The sequence below is a fragment of the Hypanus sabinus genome, chromosome 15 (genome assembly GCF_030144855.1).
Source record: "Hypanus sabinus isolate sHypSab1 chromosome 15, sHypSab1.hap1, whole genome shotgun sequence".
NCBI classification, from domain to species: domain Eukaryota; kingdom Metazoa; phylum Chordata; class Chondrichthyes; order Myliobatiformes; family Dasyatidae; genus Hypanus; species Hypanus sabinus.
In genome coordinates this window covers 29,804,650-29,831,044 of record NC_082720.1, presented here as the reverse complement: position 1 = coordinate 29,831,044, position 26,395 = coordinate 29,804,650, and the positions used below count along the sequence as shown (strand labels likewise).

The following is a 26,395-nucleotide window of genomic DNA, read 5'->3' as shown; positions in this document are numbered from 1 at the left end:
GCTTGAGCTGTGTCTAGCCACAGTTACGAGTACAGGGAGAGTAGGGCAGTGGGTTAAGCATGCATTCCTGAGGTGCACCTGTATTGATTGTCATTTAGGAGGAGATATTATTGCCAATTCAGACTCACTGTGGTTTCCTGATGAGGAAGTCGAGGATCAAGTTACAGAGAGAGTGCATAGGCCAGGTTTTGAAGTTTGTGATTGGTACTTAGGAAATTATAGTGCTGAGATGTAATCATTAAACAGTAGCCTTGACGTAGATATTGCTGTTGTCTAGGTGATCCAAGGTTAAGTGCAGAGCCAGTGAGATTGTATCTGCTGTGGATCTATTGTGGGGGTAGGGAAATTGCAGCAGGTCCAGGTCTTTATGCAGGAGTTAATTCTTGCCATGCACAACCTTTTAAAACTCTTCATCACCGTAAATGTGAGTGCTATGGATGATAATTGTTAAGGCAGCTCATCCTGCTTTTCTTGAGCTCCAGTAAGATTGTTGCCCTTTTGAAACAGGTGGAAACATCTGAATGCAGCAGTGAGAGATTGATTGTCTTTAAATACTCCAGCCAGTTGGCACAGGTTTTCAGTGTCCTGCTGGATACACCATTGGGACCTAACACTTTGAAAGATATTCTGAGGTCGGCTTCTGAGGTAAATATCACAGGATTACTAGATCAGAATCAGAATAAGGTTAAATATCACTGGCATATGTCGTGAAATTTGTTAACTTTGCAGCAGCAGTATAATGCAATAAATGATAATATAGAAAAAAATGTAAATCAATTACAGTAAGTAAATACCTATATTAAATAGTGCATAAACAAATAATAAATTAAAATGCATGAATTTGCACAGGTGTAGGTTTATTCTCCCTTTCAAAGTGTACATAAAGGATGTTCAGCTCATCAGGTAGAGAATACTCATTGTATGTGTCTTCTATACTTTAAGGAAGGCATCTAGGTGATATACAGACCTGTGTTTGCAGTTCTTTGAGAATTCCTGGTATCTCTGCTGTAAATCTCTGTGAACTCTGGTGCTCTTGTAGTCTAAAGCCTGCAGGTGTTGAGTTGGATTGTATTCCAAATATCAGATCATCAGTTTGTTTCTAATTCCATATTGTGTCCACTGAAGTCCACTTCAAAAGGGGAACTTGTATTGGCAGGGAACAGTTCTCCTACTTTGAAACTTGGTGGGGCCTGAGGAGAAAAAAGCACAAAATATCCCATTGATAAGTAGGCTAAGTTATTAGAAGTCATTTCATTCCTCAGCTGGAGCTTTATTACTTATTATGATCAATACAAATTGAAATGTGCCAGCAAAAAATAAAAAAAAAGTTCAGTCTTAAAATTGAGAAACATTTTATTTTTTCCCACTGATAGAGCAATCAAAATCCTCATCTGCTTCAAACTATTGTTCAGAACATCTAACTTTCTCCCAGATTGTTAACAGCTGTTTTATATAGCTCCAAAGGAATTGACAATTGTCAAAATTGAGCTTTTGCCTACTATTTCACTACATTTTTCTGTTCAGTTTTAATAGGTAACATTTATTGTATGAACATATCATCAGAGGTGGAATGGGTCTACAACTTCAAATTCCTTGGTGTTTTAGGAACAACTTCGTTCCCTCCCATCAGATTTTTCTTCCTGTTGGGCTAAATATTTTTACTGTTTGGTTTGATGCATGGAATGATGTGCTGGAAGCTCTTTCCCCACTCCCTGTCTGGCCAGAGCTGGTGTGAGGAACACCAAAGGCTCTGGGGCCTCATTACATACCTGGTCGGCTACTGATGGACTCTGCAGCCCAGTTAACTGAGGTTCTAACAGAAATCTTCAACGTTTCTCTCTTAACAGTCCACTACAGCCTTGGGCTTCAAGGTGGCTTCTATCCTCCCTGTGCCCGAGAGGGCAACAGTAACCCGCCTGAACGACTACCTTCAGTGACACTGAGCTCAATATGAAGTTCTTTGAGCATCTGGTTGGTCTCCTGACTTGGTGTGTCTGGGTAGTCTTGTGTTTTCTGGTGGGTTTGGAACTCCTTTCTGGGGAACGCGCGCTAAGATGGTAGCGTGATATTAATACACAGCAGCCTCTCTGGACTCTGGATTTGGGGATTGCCAAACGTTATGTGGATTTTCTGGTGTACTCTGTTTTGTCGTGTGCTTTTGTGATATCCTTCTGGAGGAACGTTGTTTAATTTCTTAACTGCATTGCAGTTGTAGTTTCTAAATGACAATAAACCGAAATTCATTTCAATTATGGATCACATTAAATTCCAACTTCATGCTAGAATGGACCCTTTCCAGTTTGCTCATTGCTCAAATCAGTCCACTGATGATCCTATAACCTGTGCACTCCACTCTGTCCTGTCCCACCTGGAAAATGACGCTTCATGTGCCAGGATGCTGTTCATTGACTTCATCTTGGTGTTTGAAACGATCGCCCTTCAGAAGCTTGTGGGACATTGTCCTCTTTGGGTCTCATCACCTTTCTCTGTTACTGGATCCTCGACTTATTGACGGGAAGGCCTCAGTCTGTCTTTGTTGGTAGAAACATCTTCAGCTCCACCATACTGAGCACCAGTGCTTCTCAGGGCTGTGTGCTCAGCCCATTGCTGTTCATGCTGCTGATGCAAAACAGCACTGCTATATCCACTGTAAACCAAATCAGCAAGTTTGCAGATGACATGCTAGTGGTTGGCCTCCTTAGCAGTGACATCAAGACAGCATACATCGAGGAGGTAGCGCAGCTGGTAGAATGGTGTGAGCACCACAACTTGAGTCACTATGTGGACAAGATCATAGAAATGATTATGGACTTTAGGAAGGTGTAGGATGACCACTCCTCACTGCACACACACGGCTCCTCTGCGGAGTGTTAGGAGCGCCGAGTTTCTGGGAGTACACATGACAGATGATCTCACCTGGTCCCTTAACACACCTCTTCGGTCAAGAAAGCGCAGCAGCATCTTCACTCTCTAAGGTGAGTGAGGTTACCACCCCCCACCCCGCTGCCCATCATTTTAACCAATTTTTTCTTACAGGAACACAATTGAGAGTATCCTGACCAACTCATCACCATCTGGATGGGGATTGCAAGACACATAACCGCAAATCAAACAAGGGATTGCAAGGACTGCTGAGAGGATCATCAGGATCTCTCTTCCACCCATCAGAGATATTTATTGACAGTGCTGCTTATGCAGGGCCCTTAGTGTTGTCAGTGCTCTTCCCCCCCCACCTTTTCTCTTTAATACCTACGAACAGACAGGAGGTACCATAGTATTAAGACAAGAACTGTTAGGATGGGATGAGAAACTGCTTCTTCCCCCAGGCTGTAAGACTACTGAACTCCCTGCCACCACCCAGGTCTCATCAAGTATGAAGTGACAGTAGCTTTATATTGTTTGCTTTTTAACTTGTATGTGCATCTTCTTATTTATTTTTTGTATTAATATTACTTAGTGTTAGCTGTGTGAATTATATGGACTGTGTTGTGCACCTTGGTCCAGAGGAACATTTTTTCATTTGGCAGTATACATGTGTATGGTTGAATGACAGTAAATGGAACTTGATATTACGATTATTTTAAATGATTCACTCAAATATTCTATTTCCTCAATGTACAATCCTTTCATCCCCAAACTAACACCATTATCAAGGCATTTTTTTGTTATAGAAATTAATCGTTAAAGGCAGTAGAAAGGTTTGTGATATGGGTATGTGAATTAATTTCAGTTTCTAGTTTCCATTTGGTTAGTTGATTTTTTTTTGGTGGGGTGTGCAGTAACTGAAGTTGAACATTTTTCCTGCTCCAATTTGACTGTGAAAGAATGAAGCCCTTTTGGATTTAAAATCCATTTTTTTTTATAAAAGATCTTCTCGTTTGTCAAGGAAATATTTGAGTAATCCAAGGTGGAAGATGAAAACAAGAATATGCATATTTAAAGAAAACTCCAATTACAGAAATTCTTGTTTGGTCTTAATAAAAACAAGTTCTGGATTGAAACAAAGTATTCATCAAGGTAATAAATTAACCCTTTAGTTTTCAGCTTTCTTCCAAAAACAATAATCTTTTAAATTGGTTTCTAGCATTTAATGGCTTGTAACAAAATGACTAGATCCCAAAGTCGCACACTTAAAGCATTTGTGAAAATGCAGGATAAACTAGTTTAATTTAACGTGGTGTTCAATTTAGAAAAAAATCTATCTTTAAAATCCAATCAATGGATTTGCATCTTTAAGGTGTCACACTAGTAAAGCGTTTAGCGCAACACTGTTACAGCTCAGGGTGTCGAAGTTTGGACTTCAATTCCGATATTATCTGTATGTTCTCCTGGTGGAATGCTTAAATTTTCTGTGTCCTCCAGTTTCCCTGCAAAGCCGAAAGATATAATGTTCAGTAAGATTGGTCATTGGTCAGTAATGGTCATTGTAAATTATCTCGTGATTAGGCTCGATGTAAGCTGGACAGTGCGCTCAAAGGGCTGGAAGGGTCTATTCTATCCTATATTTCAATTAAAGAAATGCTATCGTTCTTACCCTGAAGCAAAATTGGCAAAGCAAAATACGGATGACCCCTGTGATAGAGGTGTTACATTAACAGGAAGCCTTTAAATGGAGATGTGTTTCAACAGGATTGTTTCTCCTCTCAACAATAATGGTACGTACAATTGTTGCTGGTTTGCAGAAGTTTCCACTATAGAGGCTTGCTCTTGGAAACTGGCAAGGCCAGCAACTGTGCTTGGAGATGCAAGCAATGAACAAATGCTTTTCCAACCCTTAGTGTTAACTGTTGCACAAGACTTTTCTTCAGCATTAAAACTTTGTAAAGTATTAAATTTTGTATCCAGTGAACTACTTTAATGTGTTTAGGTATACAACTTGCACTTAAGATTGCTAGTTATGTTTTGGACATCTTGGGAGTTGGATAATATCCAAGATACTTAAAACTGCTAGATGGCAAAATGAACCTACCAAGCTAAAAGAAAGCCATGTTATCTGCACCTCTGTCAAGAAATGAGTCAATAAAATACAAATTTTTGAAAAATATTTTTTAAAATTTCTTTTCCCATATAAATTCTGTAAGAGCAAATTTTTTTTCCCTATTTCTGGTAATTACTTGTGAATTCCATTAGGACAAATTTCTGTAAGCTGACTGTAATGGGGCTGTCAGTACTGCAAATGTTGGAAAACTGAAATAAAAGCTCAATTTGGTAGTATCAGGCAGTATCTGCTGACTGTTGAAATTTTAGCTCTGAATTTGCTGCTTACGGTGTATTTAGAAATTGATGTCGTTGCAAGAGCTCATGATAGGCTGTGCTGGCAGTTTACTCCTATTTGCGTCAGGATTGATGTGTGTATCCCATACCATGATTAGCCATAATTCCAGTTCTGGATGACGTTTTAAATCTCTGAGCAAAGTGGAGTAAACTCAGTGGATACTTTAGCAATCATTTGCAAACTGAGCCTGATTTTGTTCAAAGTCATTGATTAGAAAAAGTGTAAGTCATTTGAATTGAAAGAATTTTTCATTGCATGAAAGATCCCAGTCTAGTTTTTGATCATATCCAAGCCTCACTCTCAATAAGCTTCTGATAGGATCAAGTGTTTGGTTTAATTTATTTATTTTGAAAAACTCAGTTGATACATGTTCATTTTGTTGGTCAAAAGAGCAGAATAATTTTTAAAGTGTGATTTGTCATTTGTAATTGCATTTCCCAGTTCATTCAGAACTCCTAAACATTCAAAACCAAAGCTTTAAATGGAAGTACCTTTGGAAAACTGAAAATTGTTGAGGTGCTTTAGGCTTTTTAAAATTGAATTTTAGGTATTCCTTGATTAAGATAGAGTTAATCTGAGGGCATAAGGTGGAAAACAAAGATTTCCCTTTTTACTTAGTTTTGGTGTCTTTTTTGCTCTTTATTATTCAATTCTTTTTCCAACCAAAATCTCTGACAATCTTTGACAATCTTTTGCCTATTTCCACCCGGTTTTTAATTTCACTTCACTGTTCCCTTGATGTCCTGGGCTATACTTCCAACTCAACCAAACAATCCCTTTGTGATGCTTTTACATACAATGAAGGAAATGAACCACTTGTTCTTTTACCTTATCCCTTCTTACCATCCAGTGATTCAGTCTTGGGTGAAGCAGCAATTTAATTCTAGCCTAGTTGTAATGTGGTTTCCTCTACATTGAAGAAGCATTATACAGACTGGGAGACTACTTTTGTAGAATGGCTCTTTGATGTTCATTCTCGTAATCTAAGTCCTTCTGTAGACTCCCTGCTTCCTCAACTCTATCAGCCCCTCCACCTATCTTTGTATTCTCTTCAGACTTGGCCACAAAGCCATCAATTCTGCCATAAGACATTAGAGCAAAATTAGGTCATTAAGCCCATCGAATTTTCTCCGCCATTCCATCATGGCTGATCCTGGATCTCACTCAACCCAATACCCTGCCTTCTTGCCATATCCTTTGATGCCCTGACCAATCAGGAAATGATTAATATACGCGTGGACTTGGCCTCTACTGGAATTTGTGGCAGAGCATTCCATAGATTTGCTACTCTCTGGCTAAAAGAATTGTTTCTTACCTCTTTTCTAAAGGGTTGTCCCTCAATTTTAAAGCTGAGCCCTCTAGTTCTGGATACCCCCCACCATAGGAAACATCCTCTTCACATCCACCCTATCTCGTCCTTTCAATGTTTGGTAGATTTCAATTAGATCCCCCCTCCCCCTTTCTAAATTCCAGTGAGTACAGGCCCAAAGCTGCCAAAAGCTGCTCATAACTCCTTCATTCCTAGAATCATCCTCATGAACCTCCCCTGGATTCTCCCCAGTGACAACACATCCTTTCTGAGATATGGGGCTTAAAACTGTTGACTGTTTAAGTGCAGCCTGACTAGTGTCTTTTAAATGCTCAGCATTATTTCCTTGCTTTCATATTCTATTCCCCTTGAAATAAATGCCAACATTGCATTTGCTGCCTTTACCACAGACTCAACCTGTAAGTTAACCTTCTGGGAGAATCTTGCACGAGGATGCCCAAGTCCCTTTGCATCTCTGATGTTTGAACTTTCTCCCCATTTAGACATTAGTCCAAGCTATTGTTCCACTTACCAAAATGCATTTTCGTATATTTCCCAACTCTGTGTTGCTTCCTCAGCACGACCTACCCCTCCACCTATCTTGGTATCATCTACAAACTTTACCACAAAACCATCAATTCCATTATCTAAATCAATGACAAACAATGTGAGAAGTAGAAGTCTCAATATGGATCCCTGTGGAACACCACTACACAGGCAGACAACCAGAAAAGGTTCCTTCTCTTTCCACTCTTTGCTTTGCCAGACAGCAGATCTTCGATCCATATGAGTATCTTTACTGTCATACCATGGGCTCTTGTTTAGCGGTGTCATGTGTGGCACCTTGTCAAAGGCCTTCTGAAAATCCAGGTAAACATTATCCACCCTGGTTCAAATGAAATCTCATTTCTATACACAGTACAGGTAGTCCCCGAGTTACAACCATATGACTTACGGACAACTCGTACATATGAACCAAGGAAGAACACTGTCTGCCATTTTAAGTTGTTGCCGTTGACACTATGTTGAGTGTGTAACTTTGTATTTACCTTAAATTATTCTTAGCAAGGTTCACCCTGACCACCCCCCCCCCCCCCCACCGTTCCGGTGGGCTGGTGGCGCAATGAGATCAGTGCCAGGCTGGAGAATGAAGGTTCCCGAGTTCAATCCAGTGATAGACCGCTCCCGTGCCAGGTTGATGTCAATCCAGTGACTTCCGTACCATCCATGCCAGGTTGATGTCGAGCTCGCAACTCGACCTTGTTTAAAAAAAACACTGCCACCTCCAGTTTAATTTCCCACGCAGAATATTGTGGAGGATCAAATACCCAAACTCAGCACACCCTCCACGTTGCATTTGACCTGCGGTGGATTTTGGAACCCGGGGAATTCAGTGCGGTGGTCCTTAGGACCCAGCAGACCTTGGGAGTCGGTGGAGGTTGGGACCTGCTGCCCGCACTGTTTCTGTTCCGTTGATGGGAAACAACCGCGATTGAAAATAAAGTGGCGATAATAAAGTGTTTGGAAAGAGGTGAAACGCCATCGGTCATTGGAAAAGCGTTAGGCTACAGTTGGTCAACGATCGGAACAATTTTAAAGGATAATGGATAAAGTGAGAATAATGGAGCATGTGAAACACCTTGCCCTGATGAAAACTACAATTATTACTAAGCAAGGCAGTGGTTTAATTATTGGAATACATACGTTTCTTAAGTGTTTCATATGCATAGAAAGATAAAATATCTAGGACAGGGCCCGGATGCTTTCGCAGGGCCATGACTCTTTCTAGGACAGGGCCAGGATGCTTTCACAATGCTGGGACCCTTCCTGGGACTAAGACAAACGTTTGACTAACTGACGCTAAATAATATTGGATGTACTTGTTCTGACTTATGTACAAATCCGACTTAAAGACGGGCTCAGGAACAGAACTCGATTTCCCCTTAAGAAAACCATGCTGAATTCAGCTTATTTTATCATGTGCTGCAAGTACCCCAAAACGTCATCCCTAATAATGGATTTTAACATCTTCCCAGCCACTGAAGTCAGATGAACTGGCCTGTAATTTCCTGTTGTTTGTCTCCCATCCTTAAAGAATGGAGTGACACTTCTGACTTTTCAGTCCTCTGGAACCATTTTAGAATCTAGTGATTCTTGAAAGATCACTACTAATGTTTCCATAATCTCTTCAGCTACCTCTTTCAGAATCCTGGGGTATAGTCCATCTGGTCCACATTGCTCATCTACCTTCCAACCATTCAGCTTCCCAGGTACCATCTTTTAAGTGATAGCAATAACTTTGTGCATTTATAGAAGTCTGTCATAGTTTTAGATGACTTCTAAGAAGGTAGAGGCACTGTTGTGCTGCCTTTATGGTGGCAGTTACATGCTGGTCCCAAGACCAAATGATAAAGCCAAGGAATTTAAAGGTACTTGACCCTCTCCTCATCCAATCCCCTAATGAGGACTTAGCTTATGGACCCCTGTTTTCCACCTTCTGTAGTCCATAATCATCTCTTCGGTTTTTACTGACATTGGGTGAGAAGTTGTTGTGGCACCATTCAACCAGTTTTTCAATTTCTTTCCTATATGCCAATTTGTTATCATTTTTGATTTGACCAACAACAGTGGTGGTGTCAGCATATTTAAATATGGCATTGGAGCAGTATTCAGCCCCATTTACAAGTATAAAGCAAGTAGAGCAGAGGGCTAGGCTCACTGCCTTGTGATGCACCTGTACTGATGATGATTGTGGAGGAGATGTTGTTGCCATTCCAACTGACTGAGGTCCGCAAGTGAGAAAGTCGAGGATCCAGTAGCAGAAGGATGTATTGAGGCCTAGGTACTGGAGCTTATTAGTTTTGAGGGAATGATACTGTTGAATGCTAAGCTGTAGTCATTGAAGAGTGTCCTGGTATATGCTGTCCAAATGTTCCAGGGCTGAGTGACAAGCCAATGGAGTAGTTTCTGCTCTTGATGTGTTGTGACAGTAGGCACGTCCCCTCTATTTCACAGCTTTAATGTAATTGTTTGAGTGCTTCTAACTTCTATCATGTTTCTATTAACTCATTCCCTCCATAAAGTTTAAGCCCAAGTTATCCATCAGAATTTCTTACTTACCGAATTCTGATGCTGGGTCTTTTAATATGAAACATTAATTTCCTATTCTTCCACAGAAGTTCTCGACCTCATTACTTCCAGAATTACTTATTTTATGTCAAAGTTGATGTTAATAGTGGTTGACATGTTCAGATTAAAAGTGTACTTCTATTTATTTTGAAATGTAATGCCTTCACTAGAGTGTGCTGGTTTAGATGGTTTTGAGATTCTTGCTGCATTGTCAGAGTTCCTTTGCCAGAGTTGTTGACCAATTAAATTTTAATAGAACTTCTGGTTCATCTTTGCCATATCATGGACGAAGGCTTACTTGTAAACTTGCCGAGTACTATTGTGTTTATCTTGAACGTAGACACAGTGATCAAATTCAACTACAAAAGTGCACTGGTTCAACTTAAGAAATTCAAGAGCAGAATGAATAAGCATTTGGTTATCCATTGTACTGCTTTGATTCCGCTGATTGGAACAACTTGAAAACCAGTACCAACAACATTAATAAGTACACTGAGAATTACCTCCCATATCAGCTTTTGTGAAGATGCCTGCCTCTCCACTAAAATAATCATAAGCAATAGTAAACCGTTGTTCAACACAAAGCTTAGACAGCTGTATCTGAAGGGGAAGAAAGCCTTTAGAAGTGGACATAAAGGGGAGTTCAAAGGCCAGTTAAAGTTGAATAAGGCAATCAAAGCTGCCAAATAATATTTAATCAAACCTAGGAAGCCAGATTCCTGTAAATGACTTCTATCTGTAAAGGCCTTCAGTTTACCACCAACTACAAAAAGAAGGCAACCCCTTTCCAAACCAGTTAAATGAGTAGTTGAGTAAATTTGACTCGCACTTCAAAGAACCCTCTAGTGCCTATTCAACCAGATGATCACCAAAGGCCTGTACTCTCCAGTGTCGAGGAGAAGGAGGTGAGGAAGCTGTTCAGGAAACAAAATATCAAGAATGCTGCTGCTGGCCCTGATTCTGTCTCCCTGACTCTGTCTGCAGACTCAACACTGCAGCTTTACAGACATTTTCAATCAGTCTCCTAAACTATTGTCTGTTCAGCATGTTTCAGAAAATGTTATTATTCCAGTCTCCCCCCCAGAAAAATCAGAAGGTCCTGGATTAAATTACTACAAGCCAGTTTTATTCACACCAGTCATAATGAAGACCTGTGGAAGGCTGGTCATGTTTTTCTCTCAAATCCATAACTCAGTTTTTTAGAACCATTGCAATTGCCTACAGAGCCAACTGAATTGTAGATAATACAGTTAACCTTGATTTTATCTTCATACTACCTTGACTCTCCTGATACATATGTCAAGATTCTTTTTGTTGATTTCAGTTCATCCTTGAGCATCTGCAAGGGAAACTTCCCAAACTTAATGTACCAGGTCCCATTGGTAGGTGGATCACTAACTTCCTCTCAGACAGGAGGGACTATGGGACTAAGTGAGATTAGGTTAGCACACCTCTACATAGCACTCAGTCAGTGCTGGTGCACCACAGGAGTGTGTTCTCTCCCCTCTTATTTTCTCTGTAAACTAATTACTGTTTCTAGGGTTTGATCAGTTCAACGGTTCCATTTAATATCAGAAAATATATGGTATACAACCCTAAATTCTTATTCTCTGCAGGCATCCACAAAACAAGAACTCTAATGAATGAATGACAGAAAAATGTTAGAACCCCAAAGCTGCCTCCCCAACACAAGTGTCACCCCCCCCCCCCACCTGCCTCAGCAAAGACATCAGCCCTGCCATCACCTGGCATGTAAGCAAAAACAATAAGAAGACTGATCGTATGCAGATGACAAGGACTGTTGTTGGACTAGTCACCAGAGGCAACAAGTCCAAGTACCACCAAGAAGTAAGCAAGCTGGTGTCCTGGTGCAATCTCAACAGCTTGGAACTGAAGTGCCTTCAAAACTGTGGAGATGCCTATCAACCTCAGGAGAAATGTGCCTCCTCTTCACCCGCTCATCATTAATAACTCTACAGTTAGCTCCTTTTCAACATTCAGGTTTCTGAGTGTCACTATTTTGCAGAGCCTTGTGGGAGAACCGTATCTCCTTCAGTAGCAAAAAGGTTTGGCATAGGGTATCCTTGCTGCATTTGGTAAAATTCTATCTTCCCCAAAATATCCTGATGCAGTTCTGTACTGCCATCATAGAGAGCATCTTCACGTCAACTGTTTGGTTTGGTGTAACATCATTTCACAATGTATGAAAACTGCAGTGAATTGCCAGGTCAGCAGAAAAAGTCATTGATTGCAGTCTACCATCACTGCAGGACTTGTTTGTGTCCAGGACAAATAAGCAGACAAGAAAAATTTCCGGATGCTACCCACTCTTGCCAACTGCCTTTTCCAAAAACTCCCTTGTAGAAAGTGCTGCAGGGCCAATAAGACTAAAAAAAATACACATGCATGCTATCTGAAAAATTCTTCCACCCCTGGCTGAAGGAATTCTTCTGCATCTGTTTTAAATGAATACCACTCTATTCTGAGGCTGAGCCTTTGTCCTAGATTCCCCCACCATTGAGAAACATCCTTTCAACATCTAATCTGTCTAGGCCTTTCAACATCTGAAAGTTTTCAATGAGATCCCCCTCATCCTTCTAAATTCAAGCGAATACAGAGCCAGAGTCATCAAACGTTCCTCGTATGATAACCCTTTCATTCCTGGAATCATCATTGTGAACCTCCTTTGGACACTCTCCAATGCCAGCACATCTTTTCATAGATGAGGAGACCAAAACTGTTCACAATACTCAGGGTGAGGCCACACTAGTGCCTTATAAAGCCTCGGCATCATATCCCTGCTCTTATATTCTAGACTTGTGGTCACCAACCCTTTGATCTTTGAGAATTTCCCAGTTGGTCCCGAAAAAAAAAAACAAAATAAAACACAAATACTGTTGAGAGGTTGTTTCCGGGTTGCGGGGTTTTAGTTCCGTTTTTTCTGCCCGGTGCGCATGCGTGTAGCTCCCCCGCACTACACAGTGTACTTCCGCAGCCCCCAACCACCAGGCCGCGAGGAAACGATAGGAGTCAGTTGCACCTTTCCTCATTCCCTCTCACGCCCACTGTTGAACTTGAATACACGTGAGGTCATCAGTCTCCTAAACGCAGTGCCAGGGAGGTCTCGGGCGGCCAGCAGGAAGTGCCGTTGCTACCGGCCCCGAGTGCAGCCTCTAAACCTGTTTATCACATTGAATGTTCGTGGGGAACCCGGTGCTAAAATATTCGCAGATGACCTAATTCAGGCTTGGGGTTTCGTAAGTATCAGAACAGCTGCCGAGCTGCGATCTACTGAAACAAACTTTTGTCGGCCGATAGATCCTACAAGGGGGACGTGCGGGTGTTCTGTCGCACTCCCTGTTCGGTCGGCCGCTCGCTCCGGACTGTGACCGCCACAGCACCGGTATGAGGACCTCTGACCCTGACTTTGTCCTCTCACCCCACCCACGTCCAGCTGCACCTGGCCAAGGTGGCTGATGGTGGGCAGGTGGGAGGCTGTCTAATGAGGCAGTGTCTCAAAACTGCTTCGGTACACTGAGTCCAAGCACCCTGTACTTAAAGACAAACCCGCTGAGTGTTTTCAGCGGAAAAAACGTGAGCAGTGCGGGACAGGAGCTGAGAGCTGCGAAAGCTAAATTGTGGAATAGGCTGGACATAAGGAATCTGCTTCGAGTATCGCTGTATTCCGGTCGTGTTTACCCCCCCCCCCCCCCCCCCGTGTCGGCCAGTCCGCAAGAATATCGTCAAAATTAAACTGGTCCACAGTGCAAAAAAAGGGTGGGTACCCTCGATGTTTATACATTACTTCTACTTCCGGGTTGTGGGGTTTTACTTCTGGTCTTTTCTGCCCCAGTGCGCATGCGTGTAACTAATTGATGTGTTGTCGATCTTGCCTTTTACTAAGGCTGAGGTAGGGGATCTTGGGCTTAAAAAGGTTGGTGACCGTTATTCTAGACCTTTTGAAATCAATGCGAACCTTGCATTTGCCTTCCTCACCACCAATTCAGTCTGTAAGCTAATCTTTAGGGTGTTATGTACAAGGACTCCCAAGTCCCTTTGCATCTCAGAATTTTTCATTTTCTCCTCATTTAGAAAATTGTCTGCACATTTATTTTACCAAAGTGCATGACCATGCATTTTCCAACATTGTGTTTCATTTGCTACTTTCTTGCCCATTTTCCTGATCTATCCAAGTTTTCCTTCATCCTATCTGTTTCCTCAACACTACCAATCTTGGTATCATCTGCAAACTTGGCAACAAAGCTATCCATTCCATCATCTAAATCATTGAAACACAGCATAAAAAGAAACGGTCCCCGCACTGACTCCCTGTGAAACACTACTAGTCACTGGTAACCAACCAGACAAGGATCCTTTCGTTTGCTGCCTCCTACCAATACTCAAACTATGCCAGTAACTTTCCTGTAATACCATGGGCTCCTAACTTCATAAGCAGACTCATTTGTGATACTTTATCAGAGGTCTTCTGAAAGTCCAAATATACAACATCCACTGCATCCCCTTTATCTATCCTATGTGCAATCTCCTCAAAGAATTCCAACAGGTTTGTCAGGCAAGATGGAGGAAACCATGCTGACTTTGTCCTACCTTGTTCTGTGTCGCCAAATACTCCATAGCCTCATCCTTAACAATTGACTCCAACATCTCTCCCAACTGCTGAGGTCAGGCTAACTGGGCTATAATTCCCTTTCTGCTGCTTTCCTCCTTTCTTAAAGAGTGGACTGATATTTGCAATTTTCTAGTCCTCTGGTGCCATTGCCAGAGTCCAGTGATTTTTGAAAGATCATTGTTAATTATTGTCTCCAATAATTATAATCATTGCCTCCACAATCTGTACTGCTATCTCTTTCAGAACCCTCATATCGCCTGGGTGACTTATTCACCCTTGGGTCTTACAGCTTTTCTAGCACCTTCTCCCTTGTAATAGTAACTGCATTCACTTCTCTTCCCTCACATACTTCAACATCTGGCATACTACTAGTGAAGGCTGTTGCAAAATACTTATTTAGTTCATCTGCCATCTCCTTGTCCCCTATTATTGTTTCTCCAGCTCATTTTCTAGCGGTCCTATCTCCACTCTGATCTTTCGTTTATTATTTTACATACTTGAAGAAGCTTTTACTATCCACTTTGATACTGTTTGCTAGCTTGCTTTCAAATTTCATCTTGACCCTCCCTAATGATTCTTTTTGTGCTCTTTGTAGGTTTTTAAAAGCAGCTCAATCCTCTTATCTTCCTGCTAATTTTCTTGTAGGCAGTCACAGTAGAAGAAAGAAATACAATTATAATCAATGAAAAACCACAGACAAACTGACAAGCAACCAATGTGCAAGAGACGACAAACCACGCAAATACTAAGAGAACAATAATAATTGATAAATAAACACCGAGGACACGAGTTGTAGAGTCCTTGAAAGTTGTGGAATCAGTTGAGAATTGAAGTGAGTGGTTATCTATGCTGATTCAGGAGCTTGATGTTTGAAGGGTAATAATTGTTCTTGAACCTGGTAGTGTGTGACCATGGGCTCCTGTACCTCCTTCCCAATGGCAGCAGCAATAAGAGAGCATGGCCTGGATGCTAGGGGTTCTTGATAGATGCTGCTTTCTCATAGCAACACTTCTTGATGTGCTTGTTGCTTTTTCTGTGATGGACTGGGCTGTATACACCATTCTTAGTACAGTTTTCCATTCTTGGGCATATCTGTTTCCATTCTGGCTGTGATGCAACCATTAGGGTACTCTCCATTGTGCATCTGTAGAATTTTGTCAAAGCTTTAGATGACACGCTGAAGCTGCACAAACTTCTAAGTAAGTAGAGGTGCTGTTATGTCGCCTTTATAATGGTATTTGCATGCTGGTCCCAGGACTAAATGATAACACTAAGGAATTTAAATTTACTCCACCTCCAATCCCCTAATGAGGATTTGGCATGTGAACCTAGGCAATCCACCTCCTGTGGGCACATCTACATGAAATGTTTTCATAGCAAAGTAGCATCTATCATCAGGGATCCTCACCATCTTGGTTATGCTTTCTTCTCACTGCTGCCTTCAGGTAGAAGGTACAAGAGCCCCTTCTCCAAGTTCAAGAACAGTTGCAACCTCTCAACTATTAGACGCTTGAACAAAAAAGGATAACTTCACTCAACCGAACTTGCTCTATCATTGAAATGTTCCCACAACCAATGGACTGACTCTCAAGGACTCATCTCATGTTCTCATGAATCATTGCTGTTTATTTATATTTGCATTTGTATAATATGTTTGCTTCTGCACTCTGGTTGAGCACCCTGGTTGGGTGGTTTTTCATTGTTCCTGCTATAGTTACTATTCTATAAATTTAAGTGGGCATACACAATAAGCAATTTTCAACAAGAAAGATCATACTATTTTTTCCCAAGTCTGAACAAAAAAGGATAACTTCTCTCAACCAAACTTCATACATTAAAGTACTCAGCTATTCCCTTACAACATCTCAAAAATTTAAATCTCTCTATTTTCATATTGAAGTAATATCATATTCAAAGTAATTAACAAATTTGCTTTACACAGCACTCTCCGCAAGCATATCAGATATTTTCAGATGATAAAATCTATAGTCATGTGCATGCACACACTAAGGCAACCAGGTTAGAAGCTGATAAAACAAAGTGCTAAAAATCCAAAGAACCTCAGGGCTTCAGCAGAAACTGGCAGATTAGTTAAACATTATGGATGACCAAAGTTTTGGTTAAGACTACAAAGGACTTTCATGAGGATGTTAGGAAGATGGAGAGTCAATGGAAGTGTAGATAATGGAAGAAAACAACAAAGTGCCAAGACTGAGGTACATGCTGCCAATATAGTAAGGGTACAAAACATAGGGTGAAGTTATATGAAAGAAAAGTATGAGAGGAACTGTAACAGATGGTTATGCAAGGTGAGGTCCTTGAGGAATACTTTCAGGTGTGTCCAGGAAGGATTTCTGATGCAAAATTTAGACAGGCTGACTAGAAGAAAGGCCGTACTGGATCTGGTGTTGGACAAGCAATCGGGTCAGGTGTCAGATTTCTTGGTGGGTGAGCATTTCGGAGACACCTCCCTGAGCTTCACCATATCCTTGGAGATGAGTAGGGGCAGATGGGATGGGAAAGTAATTAATTGGGGAAGGGGAAATTATGCTATTAGGCATAACTTGGAAACAAATGTACTGTTTATTAGTCTGATTGGGGATACTCAGCATGGCTTTGTGAGGGGTAGGTCAGGCCTCACGAGCCTAATTGAATTCTTTCAGGATGAGACAAAACACATTGATAGTAGAGCAGGGATGATGTTTTTGCAGGGAAATGTACTATGGACATGTGGTCAATGTTTAGGGATCTCTTGCAGGATGTTAGGGATAAATTTGTCCCGGTGAGGAAGATAAAAAATGGTAGGGTGAAGGAACCATGGGTGACAAGTGAGGTGGAAAAGCTAGTCAGGTGTACTGTGCTGTACTATTCTATGTTCTATGGTAGGCTCATTCTGAAAGTTGGGAGCCATGGAATCCAGATAAACTTGGTTTGTGGATTCAGAATTGGCTTGCCTATAGAAGGCAGAGGGTGGTTGTAGATGGAGTGTTTTCTGCCTACTGATTACTGACCAATGGTTTTCACAGGGATCTGTTCTGGGTCCCCTGCTGTTTGTAGTTTTTGTAAATGACTTGGATGAGGAAATAAAGGATGGATTGGTATACTTCTAGAGAACATAAAAGTTGGTGGAGTTGTGAATCGCATAGGAGGTTATTCTAGATTTCAATATATTGTATTTAGTTCTGGTTGTCTCATTGTAGAAGCTTTAAAGAGGTACAGAGGAAATTTACCAGGATGCTGCCTGGATTAGAGAGCATGTCTTATGAGCTTAGGTTGAGGGAGCTATAGATTTTCCCTTTGGAGCTAAGGAGGATTGCAGATAACATGATAGAGGTGTACAAGGTAAGAAGAGGCATAAATTGAGTGGATAACCAGAGACTTTTTTCCAAAGTGCAAGTGGCTAATATGGGGGGGGGGGGGGTATTTTAAAATGATTGGAGGAAACTAGAGGGGAGATATCAGTATGTTTTTTTTTACACAGTGGTGGTTGTAGAGGTAGATGAATTAGGGACATTTAAGAAGCTCTTAGATAGGCATATGGATGATAGCAAAATAGAGGCCTATGAAGGAGAGAAGGGTTAGATTGATCTTGGAGTAAGTTAAGGGTTTAGCACAATATCATGGGCCAAAGAGCCTGTACTATGGTGCAGTGTTCTAAGAGCAAGAATAACTAAGAATGCCATGTTCTGTATTGTAACAAAAAATAAAGGTATTCCTTAAAGTTTAAGAAAACAGTTCAAATTCTTGGTTATTGAAATAAAATTGCTTTATACTGCCTGGAGTCTGTGTTGGCGGTGATGTTGGAGGATGTATTAGGGCTGGACTGAGCAAAATTGCAACAGCAAAGCTTCCTTAATATCCATGAGCAATTTAAAACTGATTTTCAGTGTACAGTTATTCTGTAAAATGTTAACAGGTGCTTTTTGGGGGGGTGGGGGATGAGAAATAGTGTGACTTGTAGAGGGGAATTTGTGATAAAATGGGAAAGTAGGGAAACAATTGATTATTTGAGACGCACACAGAGGCTGTTGTGAAACAAAAATGAAAGGCACTGTTGTTGGACAGTCTGTGATATGCAATTTAGGAAATAGCCTAGATTCTGGGCAGACTTCCTCTTGATGCATCAATGAATTCTTAACATTTTGTTCCCTCATTTGGATTCTGGTGTTGCTGTTGCAGCCAGCCACCTATAAGCTGGTTGCGCTGGGGTTCACAAGAAGCCAGGCATACCATTACACTTACTTCTCCAATCTTTTATAAAAGAATGGTCTTTGTTTTACATACTGCTAGATTTAAACTAAATGAAAAATAATACTTTTGGTATTTTTTTTCATCTGAAATATAAAAATGTAGCACAGATATTCAGATTATTTTGTGATACGTGAGAGAATGCAGTAGTCCCAGTCATGCCTAGGTTTTATTGGAATACAGGGTACCTGGGCTAATTACATTTTGGCTAGAATGCATGGCACTTATTCTTTTTCCTGTGCATGTTAACTTTTGCTTCATAAGTTGAACACTCATCTCTTCAGTCAGAAGACTCAAGTTTTGAGTCTTGAATGTATTCTCAGGCTAACAATTCAATACAATATTGCAAAACCTTGGATTAATGATTAATTTTTCATATAAATTATTAATGTTTCTAAAAATTCCAAAGTTATCGAGTAGTGAGTTCACCTGATCTTTTGTCTTCATGTTTGTTGGTCATTCCAGTGTGCAAATCATTTTCTTTCCATTATCACTTCAACTGCACTTAAAGTTTCTCCTGCTGTAGAAATACTTTGGGATATCCTGAATTCATAAAAGACTCTATATGAGAGTCCTGGCATCGTTTTCCTTTTCTGAAAGAGTTGACCCTGCTGGAATACATCCCATAAGCACCGTTTTCTCCTGTGCTCCAAATAAGTGAACTTGGATTGTTTAACTCTGAAATTATATAATAAATGAAGTTGATTATGACCTAAGTTGGCAGTTATACTATTTATCATACCTATTACAGGCATTACTGGAATAACAACCCAACACAAGCTAAACTAGACATGTAATTAACTAAACTACATATCTTTATTATTTTCATTCTTTCCCTCTTTCATCTTGATCTGGTGAAATTTAATCAAATATTATGCTTTGTTACACTTTTACTTCTGTACCTAAGTTACTCACCTCCCATTTAAATTCTTATCCTTATGTATGCCTCAACTCAATGTGCCATTTTAATTATTGATTTTTTTTATATCTAAGAAATATTATCTATTTGGTAGTTCACTGATAAATCTGTTTGTCAGCAAGCATCTAGCACAAATAGACTGAAAACGAATGAATCATTGAAAAAACTTTAGTTGTCAATTGCAAAATGAAAGAACAGCCCTTTTTATGTGGGCTGTGTGTGCCCTCTTGGAGATGTTCTTTTGGAAACAGTAAATGTGGCCTTGCAGGAGTGAAATGACTTGATAAATGATGATTTACAGACAAGATTACACTGACTAAAGCAATTTAACTTCCTGATTGATTTAAAAAAATCTTTGCTGTGAAAGCTTTGTCGTTAATACTACAGCAAAAATGAACAACTTTCTGCCTCTTCCGATCTGATTCAGGATCAAACATCCTAGATTAGCTCGAGCCACATCCTATTATTTTAGCCTGCCTGGGAGTGTCTAAACCAATGTATTTTTGTTTTGGAAATCAAGTAAAACGGCTTGATTTAAATTTGTAGAGTTAATAGTAACTACACATAATTTGACTTTGGCTGAATATTCTTTGGTTTCAAGCACAAATTAATATGCTGTATTCGTTCACTGTATATTGTAGTAACATTCTGAATTGTGCAAATTTCTGATGCGTGGTAACTACAAATCAAAGATCTACTGGAAGCATAAACCACATCCTGCCATCGGTGAACTGCTATGTGATCTGTCTGTTGCCTTGAGCTGATTCCATGTTACCGATGCAAACTAATGTCATGGTGCAGGTGTTCTATCCTCTGACATTTTATTTGCAAAGTGGTACTGAACTTGATATCCTTCAGTGGGACTACTGATACAAAGCTGCTTTCATTCTCATGAGCTTATAAACATTGCATCTAAAACCCTTCACTTCTAATTCATTTTATACCATGTCTTTTAACAGCAGTATTGCATAATGTCTATTTTGATCATGTTATCTGGGCACTGAGCCAAAGATAATCGGCAATAAGCCATATCATTGAGGCGTTTAGGCAGGCATATGAGCATGCAGGTAATGGAGGGACATGGATCACATCCAGACAGCTGGGATTAATTTAATTTGACATCATAGGCCAGAGGGCCTGTCTCTGTGCAGTACTGTTCTATGTTGTTTTGCATATGTAAGCTGATATCTGAAGAGTAAATGATCAATATTTTGGTATTGCTGTAGTAATCTTTTTTAAAAAGCCGATGTTCTAACTTCTACAATTTACTATGGCTTATAAGCTGTGGTATTTCTTAGTGATTAGTGGACGTAAATCATGAATTTTACCTTTTTTGTTACCAGAAAATAGACATAATTAAAAATTGGAATAAAATGTATTTTTTCAGCAAGATTTTCTTTTACTTTGCAGCTGGCTGATTGCAATCTTGTCCCAGTTGAACCCTCTGTTTGGACCACAGTTAAAAAATGAAACAGTCTGGTACTTGTTCTACCATTGGCCCTGAATTCATCACCTAAAAAAACTTCTATGAAGTAGAGGTAAGCACTTTTTTTTGAGGAATTGTTGTACATAATATAAATTCTGTTTGTTTTAGGTTAGCTTACTCTGTGTACAGTACTAATATATCTGAGCTGAGTAATGACCTTGATATTTGTCTTAAGACCTGGCATTTTGCCCAGATCTTGATTAGGTAAAGCTTGCCAGATGTTAAGTATTTAAAATAACCATATTTAGATCATAAGGCATCAGAGGAGAATTAAGCTACTCGGCCCATCGAGTCTGCTCGGCCACTCCACAGTGGTTGATTCATTACCCCTCTCAACCCCATTCTCCTGCCTTTTCCCAAGAACCCTTGGCAGACACCTCGACTAACCAAGAATCTATCAACCTCTGCTTTAAATATGCTCAACGATTTGATCTCCATAGCCGTCCATGGCAATTAATTCCAGATTCACCATCCTCTGATTAAAGAAATTCCTTCTTATCTCTGTAATAAATGGATGTCCCTCTGCTCTAGGAGTTCCCAACCTTTTTCATGCCTTGGATCAATAGACCTAAGCCATGGAACAAAACCATTAATCAAGGGGTCTGTGGACCCCAGATCGGTAATCTCTGATCTATTATTAGGCAGGCTAGTTACTGGCAGCCAACCCCTTATTACGACTTTGTATCTTGCTGGTCAGCCAATCTTCTATCTATGCTAGTATTTTTCCTGTAATACCATGGGCTCTTATGTTATTAAGCAGCCTCATGTATGACACCTTGTCAAAGCCTTTTGAAAATCCCAGCCAACAACATCTGCTGACTCTCCTTTTCTCTATCTTGTCTGTTGTTTCTTCAAAGAATTCCAACCAATTTGTCGGGCAGGATTTTCCCTTAAATTTCCCCTGACTTCGGCCTATTTTATTATAAACTTCCAAGTAGCGAGAAATCTCAGCCCTAATAATGGATTCCAACATCTTCCAACCACTGAAGTCAGGATATCTAGCCTATAATTTCCTGGAGTGACATTTGCAATTATTCAGTTCTCTGGAATCATTCCAGAATCTACTAATGTTCCCACAATCTTTTCAGTACCTCTTTCAGAACCCTGAGGTGGAGTCCATCTGGTCCAGATGACTTATCTGTGTTCAGATCTTTCAGCTTCCCAAGCAGCTTCTGCTTAATAAAGGCAACTACACTCACTTCTGCCCCCTGACACTCTCAAATTTCTGGAATGCTGTTTATCTTCCACATTGAAGATTAACAGAAAATATTTATTAAGTTCATTGACCATTTCTTCCCCATTACTACCTCTTCAGTGTCATTTTCCAGGGACCCAATATCCACTTTCACCTCTCTTTTACTCTATATATCTGAAAGCACTTTTGGTATTCTCTTTGGTATTATTGGCTAGCTTACCTTCAAATTTCATCTTTTCCTCTCCTTATATTTGCATTCAAATTGAGGACTAAATATTAAGATTATATTTTAATTTGTTAGCCTTTGCTTCATTTAGAATGGGGAAATAGTTTTAAAAAAAGTCATTTTTAAACAAGAGATTGTGAAAAGGTGCAGATTTATGCTGAATAACACAAATAATTGAAATTGGGAGTGTGAAAATGAAACCTGATTTGTTTGATTGTGTAATGCATTTAGACTTGTTCTTGCTATTGCTTGAATTCAAGGTTAAATATGGCAAGGAGGACTAGAGCTTGGTGCTTGGGGAAATGGGTTGGAGGGGTGTTGCAGGGTTGGGGCATACATGAATTGTAGCAAAGAGCATGTGGGATGAGTTTATATATAAAAAAGACAATCTTAACGGCTAACGATCAATTACAGAAATGCCTACTACCAAACCAGTCTGTTCTGATTTGTTCAAGAGTTTCTGTGTCTGCCATCTTGACCCATCACACTCAGTTCAATCCGGTAACATTTTTCAAATAACTATCCAAATCTTCATGGTAAGAGGAATCCACATCACCTTGTCCTTCATAGTTGCATCTTCCTCTCCAGTAGCACCTTTGTGAATCAAAACTACAATCTCTTTTTACTTATTTTCAGTGGGATGCCAAAAATATATGCAATGTGATGTCTTGACAATTTCAACTTTGCTTTTTTTGTGTTTTGTGCCTCTGGATTTCCGACTCTTAACATTTTTGTGCCTTTGAGTTATGTGCAGAAGAGTAAATTAACATACTAGAACTAAAACTGATTAAATAATTCACTAGATAGCTGTATTTCATTTGGTATTACAGTGGATTCTGGATAATGGGGACACATTGGGACCTGTACATTTTGGTCCCATTAAATGGCTGCCCATTTAGCCAAAATTTCATGAAAGTAGTTAAAAAGGTATTTAAAAAAAGACAAACTACTGTTTAATTGAGTTACAAATTTTGTATTTAAATGAAACAGGACAAATTAGAACATTACTGACTGGTTGTCCATCGTTTCCTATGATGACAGAAATCTGTGCGGGACAGTTTTTATAATTAAAAAGCCAACAATCGGTGACAAAAATCACTGCTTTTTGAACACAAACACTTGCAAGTAATGCTATTTTAAAAACTTTGCTCTAAGCACAATGTAGTGTCTTAATGGCCATACTAGTGCATGTGACTAACGCTAGTTAGAAATTGCTTAGCAACAGTGTCCTGTCCCAATTAAGTTGCACAGTGTCCCAAATCAGTGGCTGCCCCAATTAACCAATGATGCAATTAAATGGAATCCAGTGTATTTCCAAATCAAAGCTTGTCAACCAACTTATGCTGTTTGCAACACATAATTTAACTACTTTCTGCTGTATCAATTTTTCAACATAGTTCAGAATCAGGTTTAATATCACTGGCATATGTTGTGAAATTTGTTGTAGGGCAGCATTATATTGCAATACATAAACTAAATTAGAGTAGGTATATATATTTGAAATTAAATAGCGCTAAAAGAGAAAAAATGTAATGTCGTAGTGTTCATGGGTTCATTGTTCCATCAAACATCAGATGGCCAAGAGGAAGAAGTTATTCCTGAATCATTCAGTGTGTGCCTTCAGGCTGCTATACCACCTCTTTGGTCGTAATGAGAAGAGGGCATTTCCTGGGTGTTGGGGATCCTTAATGATCTATGCCACCTTTTTGAGGCATCGCTCCTTGAAGATGTTCCAGATGCTAAGGAGGGCAGTGCCCATGATGGAGCTGACTGAGTTTATAAGTTTCTGCAGCTTATTTTGACCTTGTGCCATGGCCCCCTCCCAAATATCAGACAGTGATGCTGCTAATTAGTATACTCTCCACACTACATCTGTAGAAATTTGTGAGTGTCCTTGACATATCAAATCTCCTCAAACTCCTAATGAAATATAGCCACTCGTGCTTCCTTTGTAACTGCATTGATATATTGGGCCCAGAATAGATCCTCAGCGATGTTGACCCCCAGGAACCTGAAATTACTCACTCTTTATGATGACTGTTATGTATTCCCTCATCTTACCCTTTCTGAAGCTCACCATCAGCTCTCTGGTCTTATTGATGTTGAGTGTAAGGTTGTTGCTGTGACACCATTCAACCAGCTGATCTATCTGGCTCCTGTATATCATCTTGTTACCGTCTAGTTATACAGGATACACCATATAGTCTTGCAATCTGTAGGAACTGTTTACTAACATTTAGATAATAACAATAATTAAGCTGATTCTCAACATCACTCAGCATAAAATTTGGGAATTTAAAGATGGTGCAACTTCTTGCCATTTAATAAGCTATAAATTTGTAGCTTATTATACGGTGTATCCTGTATAACTAACATATCATTTACACGTATACCTGTAAATTTGACTCAAAAGCGGTGAAAGTTGGACCATATTTTTATCTGAGTTGTGCTTACATAATTAGATTTTTCAGGTTGTTGGGTGAAATGGTATTGCCAGCCAGCAATAAGTGCATAATTCATTGTATTACATTTAAAACGAAGCACTGAATTGTATCTAGTTGTGTAATTTTGACATCCTTGTTAAAACCTGCTCATTAATATTGCTCAAATCATGAGCCAACAAATGGGAGTCAGACATTTGAGACTTGTCATTGTTGCTGTTCTGGAAGCAGCAGTGCCAATTCTTGGAGCAAACATGAGGAACTCTGCAGATGCTGGAAATTCAAACAATAACACACACAAAATGTTGGTGGAACACAGCAGGCCAGGCAGCATCTATAGGGAGAAGTGCTGTCGACGTTTTGGGCCAAGACCCTTCATCAGGACTAACTGAAAGGAAAGATAGTAAGAGATTTGAAAGTAGTGGGGGGAAGGGGGAAATGCAAAATGATAGTAGAAGACTGAAGGGGGTGGGATGAAGCTAAGAGCTGGAAAGGTGATTGGTGAAAATGATACAGAGCTGGAGAAGGGAAAGGATCATGGGACGGGAGGCCTTAGGAGAAAGAAAGGGGGGGGGGGAGCACCAGAGGGAGATGGAGAACAGGCAAACAACTAAATATGTCAGGGATGGGGTAAGAAGGGGAGGAGGGGCATTAACAGAAGTTAGAGAAGTCAATGTTCATGCCATCAGGTTGGTGGCTACCCAGCCGGTATATAAGGTGTTGTTCCTCCAACCTGAGTTTGGATTCATTTTGACAATAGAGGCGGCCATGGACAGACATATCAGAATGGGAGTGGGACGTGGAATTAAAATGTGTGGCCACTGGGAGATCCTGCTTTTTCTGGCACACCGAGCGTAGGTGTTCAGCGAAACGGTCTCCCAGTCTGCGTCGGGTCTCACCAATATGTAAAAGGCCATGCCGGGAGCACCGGACGCAGTATACCACACCAGCCGACTCACAGGTGAAGTGTCGCCTCACCTGTCCTTACCTACCACTCCACCAGCCTCCAGGTCCAGCGTATAATTCTCCGTAACTTCCGCCACCTCCAATGGGATCCCACTACCAAACACATTTTTCCCTGCCCCCCCTTCTGCTTTTCACAGGGATCGCTCCCTACGCGACTCCCTTGTCCACTCGTCCCCCCCCCCCCCCCATCCTTTCCCACCGATCTCCCTCCTGGCACTTATCCTTGTAAACAGAACAAGTACTACACCTGCCCTTACACTTCCTCCCTCACCACCATTCAGGGCCCCAGACAGTCCTTCCAGGTGAGGCGACACTTCACCTGTGAGTCGGCTGGTGTGGTATACTGCATCCGGTGCTCCCGGTGTGGCCTTTTATATTTTGGTGAGACCCGACGCAGACTGGGAGACCCTTTCGCTGAACACCTACGCTCGGTCCGCCAGAAAAAGCAGGATCTCCCAGTGGCCACACATTTTAATTCCACGTCCCACTCCCATTCTGATATGTCTATCCATGGCCGCCTCTACTGTCAAGATGAATCCAAACTCAGGTTGGAGGAACAACACCTTATATA

At 40.5% G+C, this 26,395-nt stretch overlaps 1 protein-coding gene and 1 long non-coding RNA gene across 2 annotated transcripts in view; one reads left to right on the top strand and one right to left on the bottom strand.

The window, feature by feature from the left end:
• The window catches only part of atp6v0e1 (ATPase H+ transporting V0 subunit e1), a 59,496-nt gene that overhangs the window by 24,502 nt on the left and 8,599 nt on the right, over nt 1-26,395 (top strand). Inside the window, exon 3 of the mRNA XM_059990167.1 lies at nt 20,921-21,048. Coding sequence (XP_059846150.1) covers nt 20,921-21,014 — 94 coding nt within the window. The 3' untranslated portion in view covers nt 21,015-21,048. The remainder of the gene's footprint in view (nt 1-20,920; nt 21,049-26,395) is intronic.
• Nucleotides 714-25,180, bottom strand: LOC132405402 (uncharacterized). The gene is made up of 3 exons (XR_009515857.1): nt 22,088-25,180; nt 19,021-19,269; nt 714-1,190 (listed from the first exon to the last, which is right to left on the bottom strand). It is a non-coding gene; the product is annotated as an uncharacterized LOC132405402 (long non-coding RNA).